The sequence below is a fragment of the Pseudorasbora parva genome, chromosome 5 (genome assembly GCF_024679245.1).
Source record: "Pseudorasbora parva isolate DD20220531a chromosome 5, ASM2467924v1, whole genome shotgun sequence".
Taxonomy (NCBI): domain Eukaryota; kingdom Metazoa; phylum Chordata; class Actinopteri; order Cypriniformes; family Gobionidae; genus Pseudorasbora; species Pseudorasbora parva.
In genome coordinates, this window is record NC_090176.1 from 47,716,365 (window position 1) to 47,725,547 (window position 9,183).

At 34.3% G+C, this 9,183-nt stretch overlaps 1 protein-coding gene across 5 annotated transcripts in view; it reads left to right on the forward strand.

Moving 5' to 3' along the window:
• cobll1b (cordon-bleu WH2 repeat protein-like 1b) overlaps positions 1–6,853 on the forward strand; it is a 74,548-nt gene extending 67,695 nt beyond the window's left edge. For 4 of the 5 annotated variants that reach the window (XM_067444568.1, XM_067444569.1, XM_067444567.1 and 1 more), the window contains 2 exons: positions 3,113–3,253; positions 6,503–6,853. In XM_067444568.1, coding sequence (XP_067300669.1) covers positions 3,113–3,253; positions 6,503–6,577 — 216 coding nt within the window. In that variant the 3' untranslated portion in view covers positions 6,578–6,853. The remainder of the gene's footprint in view (positions 1–3,112; positions 3,254–6,502) is intronic. The other variant, XM_067444571.1, reaches the window with a different exon arrangement.
• Positions 6,854–9,183: the final 2,330 nt, after the last annotated feature.

A 9,183-nucleotide genomic window follows, 5' to 3' on the forward strand; every position in this document is an offset into this window, starting at 1 on the left:
GTGCTGAAGCGTTGAAGTCGCTCGACGTCACCCATAGGAATAAAGTCGAGCGCGGCGCGCGACATAAGTCTTCACGGAGGACTGGATCTGCACCTGAGAGACTGTTTGCGGCGTGCATTTCCTCTCTCGCTCTAGTCACGCGCGCGCGCGCACCCTACCGGGAGAAAAGCCCGTACGGCCCATACAAGGACCTTCCGCTCTATTAACGTCAAGTAGACCCATACTCGAAAAAAACTCTCTGAAATGTGTGAGAAACCGGAAGGAGTATTTTTGACACAGAAATACTCCATCAAACGTCCAACATTAGTTTTTGAAACTTTGTCTATGTTTAGGATGGGAATCCAAGTCTTTAACAGTGTAAAAAGCTCAGTATGCATGAAACAGCATTCCCCCCCCCCCCCCCCCCCTTAATGACAATTGTTTTAAGGATTTTCTATTTTTTGCATATTTTAACTAAATAAATCCTATTTTTCTGCTCTGCAAAATTCTTTGAAAATATATTATTTTTGTGACATTTGGGCTTATTTTTTCATCCAGATGTGCTGCAATGCATTTGAATGTGTTACTTTTTAACTGTTACTCCCATTATCCTCAGTTGCGTTCTTATTACTATAATACAGAGCAGAATCATTGAACAAGTTTTAAATTATTGGTCTATTTAGACATGCAGCATAGAGTCATGTTGGCTGTTGCATTCAATTTGCTGGGGGGTTTTCCCGCATCTTGTAGCTAAGACTTAATTAAATCATATTAAGTGAACAGAAATAAATTATATTTATTTTTGTTGCACTCTGTCTACCAGTTTTTTAATGCAAAAACACTTACTGTTTATTTTGCTGATGCAATCAGATTACTGGAAGATTACCATCCAAAATGCCACCATAAAAAATTTCAAAAAATGATAGGCCCCATGTTGGCATATTTGCATACAGTTGTTACTGGACTTGTTTTGCAAAATAATGTTTTCATGATCAATCATTGCTGTCACTTCCATCTATTTAAGTAACAAACTACAATAATGTATAATAAATACAATATCACATTAGAGAATGAGAATTGTGGGAGAAATGCCCTTGGGGAAAAAATGGGTCATGAAAAAATGTCACAAAGCAATATCCTAAGGCCTGTTTACACCAAAGACGATAGCTATAAAGATAACGAGAAAGCTCTGTTGTCAGTATTAAAAAATAGCGGGGTTCACACCACATATATAACGATAACAGCACAGAGAAACGATGTCGTTGGAATCTCTTTCAGAACGATTTTATCCAGCTGATGAACAATTAAAACACTGACAGCCAATCAGAATCCATCCTGCTGTCACGAGCTCGAGCATTTAAAGTGACAGACAAGCACACGCTGGTCATCTGCTGGTGTGAGTGCTAATATATTCATAGTTATAGTTAACGTTCTTGGCCGTGTCTGATAGATTTGATAAGATTTACTCCAAAACTAACATGGCACTTATGAACATTCAGTGAGACGGTGAGAATACCATGCGGGTGGAGTCTGGACCTACAAGGTCTTTTAGGTGGTGCTATCAGTACTTGGCTCACCTTTTGTAAGTAATTAATCTATTGTGAAATACACCCAGTTTAAACCGGTGCTGGTAAATTAATATTGGGAGTTGGATGACACTCATTGTAATGTCTATGCGTGCACTCAATGTATTGACGCACATGGCTCATTAATCTATGTCCCGGATCGACCTGTCTACTCGTCTTTTGTTGTTGTGTCTCCGGGGCCCTCGGCACCGTCAAAACAGTCTTGAGTAAACGCTTTTGTCTGCAGATGGGTTTAAATTATTTTTAAAATCATGTGAAAAATGTATGAGAAGATTCAGTCAAGTGTGTCTAACCGTTTGACTGATGGTGTATGCAAATAATGTTGTTTATGACAACATGATGTTATATTGGTGCATATAATTGAAAATGACGTGGAAGACAGGCCTTGTATTAATATATTTGATTTATTTTGTTCATTACCATTCAGAAGTTTGGGGTCAGTAATATATTTTTTAAAGATATTGATAATGTTACAAAATATTTCTATTTCAAATAAATGCTGTTCTTTTGAGCTTTCTGTTCATCAAAGAATACCGAGGAAAACAAAATTAACACGGTTCCCGCAAATATATTGAGCAGCACAACGCTTTTCAATATTTATAATAATAATAAATGTTTCTTGAGCAGCAGATCATCATATTAGAATGATTTCTGAAGGATCATGTGACACTGAAGACTGGAGTAATGATACTAAAAATTCAGCTTTGATCACCGGAATAAAATATATTTTAAAGTATATTAAAATAGAAAATTAGTTATTTTGAATTGTAATAACATTTCATAATGTCACTATTTTTACTGTATTTTTTATTAAATAAATTGAGCCTTGGTGAGCAGAAGAGACTTGTTTCAAAAACATTATAAAAATCTGTGTGACCCCAAACTTTGGAACAGTAGTAATTTATATAAAAAATAAAATCCGTTAAATCGTTGTTATTGTTAACAATATTAATAATAGGTAACACTTTACAAGATTTTATTAGGTATCTCCTTGAACTACGAAATAACAACACTTCTACAAGATATCTTATTTAATGTTAATTTCAAAATGTACTAATACATTCTTAAAGTCTAATGTTAACATTAGTTATTAATGCACTAACATGAACAAACAATTAAATGCTCAATTTTTATTAACTAAAAATAACAAAGATTAAAAAATACTGTAGCAAATATATTGATCATTGTATGTAAATGGATTAACTACAAATGAGACCTTGTTGTAAAGTGTTAATTAATATATAATAAGATAAACATTTTCCAGCTATATTGCCCTCCTTAAAATGTTCAAACTCATTAGTATGAGTTTAATGCATTATTTTATGCCCATGCATGTGTCTGTGTGTGATCTGAGTGTCGTCTTTCTAATGTGTGTGTGAGTGTGTGTCAGCGGGAGTACAGTGGAACGGTCTGTCCTGTGTCGTCTTCATGTGATTTATGCGCGTCATGCAGAACCAGCAGTGTCTCTTTTCTCGGACCCTGTGCCTGCCTTGTGTGCATCATTCTCAGTGTGTATTGTGTGTTTTCTTCCCCCCTGTGGACCACAGGTGACAGACAATGGAGAAGGACGCACAGAGAGATCCAGAGAGGCCCCATTACAAACAGCAGGCCCCGGCGAAACAGAGCCGAGCTCCGCCCGAGATGGAGGCATGGGAACATGTAAGATTGGAAATACTCGAGCGTCACCAGTGAGTGAATCTAACACTAGATCTAACCACCACTGAACCACACAGAAACCCTGATAAAACAATAACCTTCATTTTAAAGGTCCTTTATGTACGGAGCCCCTGAAGGGACCTTCATAAAATAAAAAATAGACAGACTTTTGCATGCTCACGAGAAGCACTTTTTTGCATTTTTGCAATTTCCGTTTATCCACATGGTCTATAACATATTTTCTTTCTGTGTCATAAGAGTATGGATTAGGGATGTTGGAATGAATCATTTCTATGATGCATCACGATTCTGCATTGATGCGGTTATAGACTAGACTAGGTAAACCCAGCCTGATCTGCCGGCGATTTGATTTTGCTCAGCAACTGGAAACCTGTAAATTCATTTCTACTGCTTTTGTTACACATTTGCTGGAACCAATCAAACACTGGCTTATCCACCCGGCGTGTTATTGGCGGGTTTAACACGATGACAGATAGAGAAGTGGTCGATGCCCGTTGATCACGCCTCTTGTGGTCTGATTGGTTGAAGGACTATCCAATTGCGTAAAGAGCCATTCAAATAATGCTAAATGTTTAATCTTAAATTGTGCTTGTTCTGGTGATAGCCAGACAAGTAGTCGACCATGATCGATTATAACCTCCTGACGTTTCGAAAATTCATCACAAACATACACACTTCTGGCGCTAGCTTAAAATGGTGGAGGGAGATGGAACACAAAAGTGAGCAATAGAAAAATGCACCCACTGTTTTAACATTTACAGCGTGTGAGAGTGTGTGTTCGTGTTCGTGTTTGTGTGTGTGTGTGTGTGTGTGTGTGCGTTATTGTAACTTAAGTGCACTCCTTGACAGTGTCATGCTCTTTCAGTAGTTTTTATTAGTTATAAATGCATTATGTTTGATGGAAAAAGTTTTGTTTGATGTTTGCTACATTTTAATTTTTTACTGTATCAGCCCATTTTTATGGACCCTTGATAAATAGGACAGTGCACACAGCCGTATTGGGCCATCAGTCCATTCACAGCATGGTTTCTCGACCATCACAGGAAATGCTTTATTATATTATATTATATTATATTATATTATATTATATTATATTATATTATATTATATTATATTATATTATATTATATTATATTATATTATATTATATTATATTATATTATATTATATTAATTATATTATATTAATTATATTATATTATATTATATTAATTACATTAAATTACATTACATTACATTATATTATATTAATTATATAGACTATTTAGTGAAATAAAAGTTTGTGTTTACATATGTCGGTGTACTGCGTATAATTATGTATTTATAATTACACACATACATGTGTATATATATTTAAGAAAAATGTGTTATATTTATATATAAAATAATTATATATATATAATATAAATTATATAAATATATATACAGTATATGCATGCAAATATTTCTTAAATAAGTATACATGCATGTGTGTGTATTCAGATATACATAATAATTATACACAATGCACCGACAAGTGATTAATTTCAATTATATATATATATATATATATATATATATATATATATATATATATATATATATATATATATATATATATATACACACACATATATAAATATACACAGGCGCGCTGGAAGCCGTTTCATTCCGGGGGGGCTGAAAGTTGGGTCGGAAAATGTGTGACGTCATTATATTGTCGGTGGCGACCAGACAGGTATTGTAGTAGAACTCCCCTTTACCGTCAAAGAGCACAGATGGACCCACCACCCCAGATTATTGTTGTTTAAAATTAATTACTTGTTAAAACGCGATCATGGGTGTCGGAAGCAAAACTGTAGGTGGTCTCAGAATTTGTTTTTGCTGGAATAACGTTAGATACAAATATCCTGCAGTTTACTAAATGATTGATCGCGACAGACAAAATTACGGAAATCACTGAGTTATTTGCCCTGCCTTTTGCTGAACTCGCTCTACTCCCTTTTCACATCACAGATCAGAAAGGCATTTATTTTCAATAAAAATTGAGAAAATATTAGAAAAGTGGAAAAAAACACCTAATAAGTTTTTCTCGGTTAGGGGTAGGTAAACAGACGTGTTGAATTAGTGACGATAAAAGTGAGTGGGTCCAATATCATTGGTCTTTAAAAGTGGGTGAGTCTTGTCCTCAGGACACACAATGGTTCCGACGCCCATGGGTCATACACAGACACACGTTAATCATGACTCAAATCATCACATAAAGCATTCTTTTTATTTGTGTTCATAGGCTACATACAATATCCAGCATCTGCCAGGGCTCTTAGTCCATCATGTGCGCATATTTGGAGAAATAATGATTCATAATCACGTTTGTAAAATATCATGTGTCCCGACCTCAGCAGACTGGTGAGAGTAGGCTACATGTTAACGTCCAGCTCACAAACCTCGCGGATGTCTGAACAGAGTTTGTTTCGGTGTCAAGGTCAGCGTCGTTGTTGTTTACATACTTTATTTGAGAAGATTTCCCAATTTTACTTTTCTTAACCGTTAGTAGTAACGTTACTCAAAAAAAGTCTACAAATACGTTTCTGCTGCTTATTGCTAACCATGACCAAACGAGAGTGAGCGAGGTGACATGATGGTGACGAAAGCACTTCCTGAGGAATTATTAAAATAATTATTAATTAGTAATCTTATATTAGATAATCTTATCCACGGCCCATCATTTTAATCCCATTAAAACAGTATGTTATGTCAGTCTATTTTAATTTATTTTATTTCATTTCATGTTTTAAATACAATATAATTTTAGTTATAATGCTATAACGAGGGGGGCTGCAGCCCCCACAGCACCCCCCTTCCCGCGCTACTGCATATTCATACATACATACATACATACATACATACATACATACATACATACATATGCGCTTTATTTATATTAGGTATAACATCAAATTTTGAGCAAATTGATCTTTATTAATTAATGGGCATCCTTACTCTATATTTTTTCATAGTAAAATATCAGTGACGCACACAGGAAATATGATATACACCGTACACATGAAAAGGAAATTGTAACGCGTGAACATGCAAAAAAATCCTATGCGCATGTGACAATTTTTTTGTGCGCACACAAGTCTAGATTTATTGTTTTTGCAAATGTCCCTATAGGGGCTCCGTATTTATGTACCTCAACACACCATCAATAACTGAGAATCCATGATGAGTCATTTATAAAAGTTTGTAAAGTTTGTTCGTGCTCTTTTCCCCCCACAGGGGTCTGAAGCCTCTCCTGCGCTGTCTCCTACATTGATGGGAATATCGGAAGTCTTTTATTCGGCGGAAGAATGAAGCTTTCCGACATCCCTTCATCCTTTATTGACAGAATTCTCAAACATTCTGCAGGTCATGAGAAAATCTTCAGATCTTTTGTTTTTGCATTAATTAGAATAATATAATGATTTTTAGGTGACTCACAAATCAAAAGACTTTCTGTACATTTTTATCTGGACCTGGACAGAACCTGCGTAGAGCGCAGTCTTTCACTTTTCTTCACACCCCTTTTGTTATTAGTCACAAAATGCCTTACATGTGTGTGTGTGTGTGTGTATATATATATATATATATATATATATATATATATATATATATAATATATTTTTCACTTTCAAAATAAAATGCCTCATATATATATATATATATATATATATATATATATATATATATATATATATATATATATATATATATATATATATATATATATATATATATATAAGACATTTTATTTTGAAAGTGAAAAATATTTTTAAAAATCATAAAATAAAAAAAAGTTAATCTTTCAAGCTCCTAAAAAGGACAAAAAGGATTTGTTTTCTCTTTTTTTGAGTGAATTATTCTTTTACTAAAAAATTAATTATGATTGTTCAAATAGCGTGGAGACAAACTATAATTGTGGATTTCATTTAATTTATTCTACAGATGGACAATTCATATATTTCCTAAATATCTGTTACACCTTTCCCCCTGTCAATAAAGTAACAGAGATCCTAATAATGTTATCATATATTAAAAATGTATTTTTGGGTTGTTTCTTGACATATGAATTGCATTATGAAATTTGTAAATAGGCAGATGTGAAAGAAAATGCTCTGATCTATTTCGAGGCCTAAGTTTGTTTAAATTATTATAGATTTGATTTATGTAATTATTAGCCAATGAAAAATGGTACTGAAACTTCTTCAGTCACACCCGAGTCCCTTGCCAAGCATTAGTACAGAATGTGTCGTTAATTATGGGCTGCAATTATAATGTTTGAATAATATGATGTTATGACATTGAACAGTTTTCTGATGATGATGAATTTGACAGAAAACACTGGGCTTTCCGTTCATTCTGAGGAGAAAACTGCTGTATTATTTCAATTCAACTCTCCTCTGTTTTCTGTATTAAAATATAACTGGCTTTTAAAGAGTGTGTGTGTGTGTCCTCTGATTGTTTGGTTTTTCATCTGTTTCTGAAGGTGTGATGTGTCTCAGGTCAGTCAAGTAGTTGTGTTTACTCACTGTGATCAATGGCTGCAACCTGACACTGACGTGTGTGTGTGTGTGTGTGTGTGTGTGTGTGTGTGTGTGTGTGTGTGTGTGTGTGTGTGTGTGTGTGTGTGTGTGTGTGTGAGAGACATTAATAAAGGAGGATCAGGTCAGTCAGAATGATCTTCCCATCAGTCGAACAGCATCGCTAACTAAATTCTCATCTCAGAGTGTGACGATCAAAAAGGCATTTGATGAAGAAAATATTCTTCCTTCCTTCATTCCTTCCTTTTTCTCCTTCTTTTCTTCCTGCCTGCCTTCCTTCCTCTGTCCCTCCCTCCCTCATTTCTTTCTTTCTTTCTTTCTTTCTTTCTTTCTTTCTTTCTTTCTTTCTTTCTTTTGCTTGGCTCCTTCCTTCCTTCCTTCCTTCCTTCCTTCCTTCCTTCCTTCCTTCCTTCCTTCCTTCCTTCCTTCCTTCCTTCCTTCCTTCCTTCCTTCTTTTTTTGCAGCTCCCAATTTTCTTTTTTTTTTAGTCCTAAATGTTCTTCTTTCTTTCTTGGATCTAACCCTTTGTTTTCTTTGCAGTTTTTCATCTTTCTTTTCTTGCATTTTCTTAATCTTTAATTATTTTAGTTTTGTTCAGCTTTATCTTTTATCTTTTTTTCCTTTTTATTACATTTCCACCCTTTTTCTCAGAGCGTCTTATTTTTTTCTTTTATTATATTTTTATCTTTCTTTCAATCTTTTTGCTGCATGTTATTTTGTCTTTTCATTCCTGTTTTTTATCATTCTAGCATTTTCTGTCTTGCAATTTAATCTTTCTTTTCTTTATCTGTCATTCTTTTCTTTGTGTGTACATGATTTCCTTTGTATTGCTTTTTTTGTTTTTTTGTTTTTTTACATTTTCATCTCTCTTTTGTTTCTCAATTTCTTCATTCTCTTCTTACATCCTTCTTTCATTCTTTTTGCTGTAAATTATACGTTTTTTTCTCCATTGCTTTTTTGTTGTTGTTGCTTTTTTATCCCATGCATTTTTGGTCTTGCAATTTAATATATTTTCTTACATTTTCTTCATCTTTCTTTCCTTTATCTGAATGTACATCTTTCTTATTGGTTTTTCTTAATCTTACATGACTCCCCTTCTACTGTTTCACATTTTCTTTTCTCTGTCGGGCAATTTCTTCTTACATGTAGCCTACTTCATCTTTCTTTAAATCTTTTAGCATGCATATCCATTTTTTGTTGTTTTTTGTTGCTTTTTTCTAGTCTTTTTTGCATGGGTTAGGACCTCTTGCTTTATTGTAGTTCTTTTTCTTTCTGTCTCTACACACTCTCTCTCTCCAGATGAGCACATCCTCGCGCTTCGTTTGTGTGTGTGTGTGTGTGTGTTTGCGTGCGTGCTCAGTATCGTGAGTGACGTTGCGT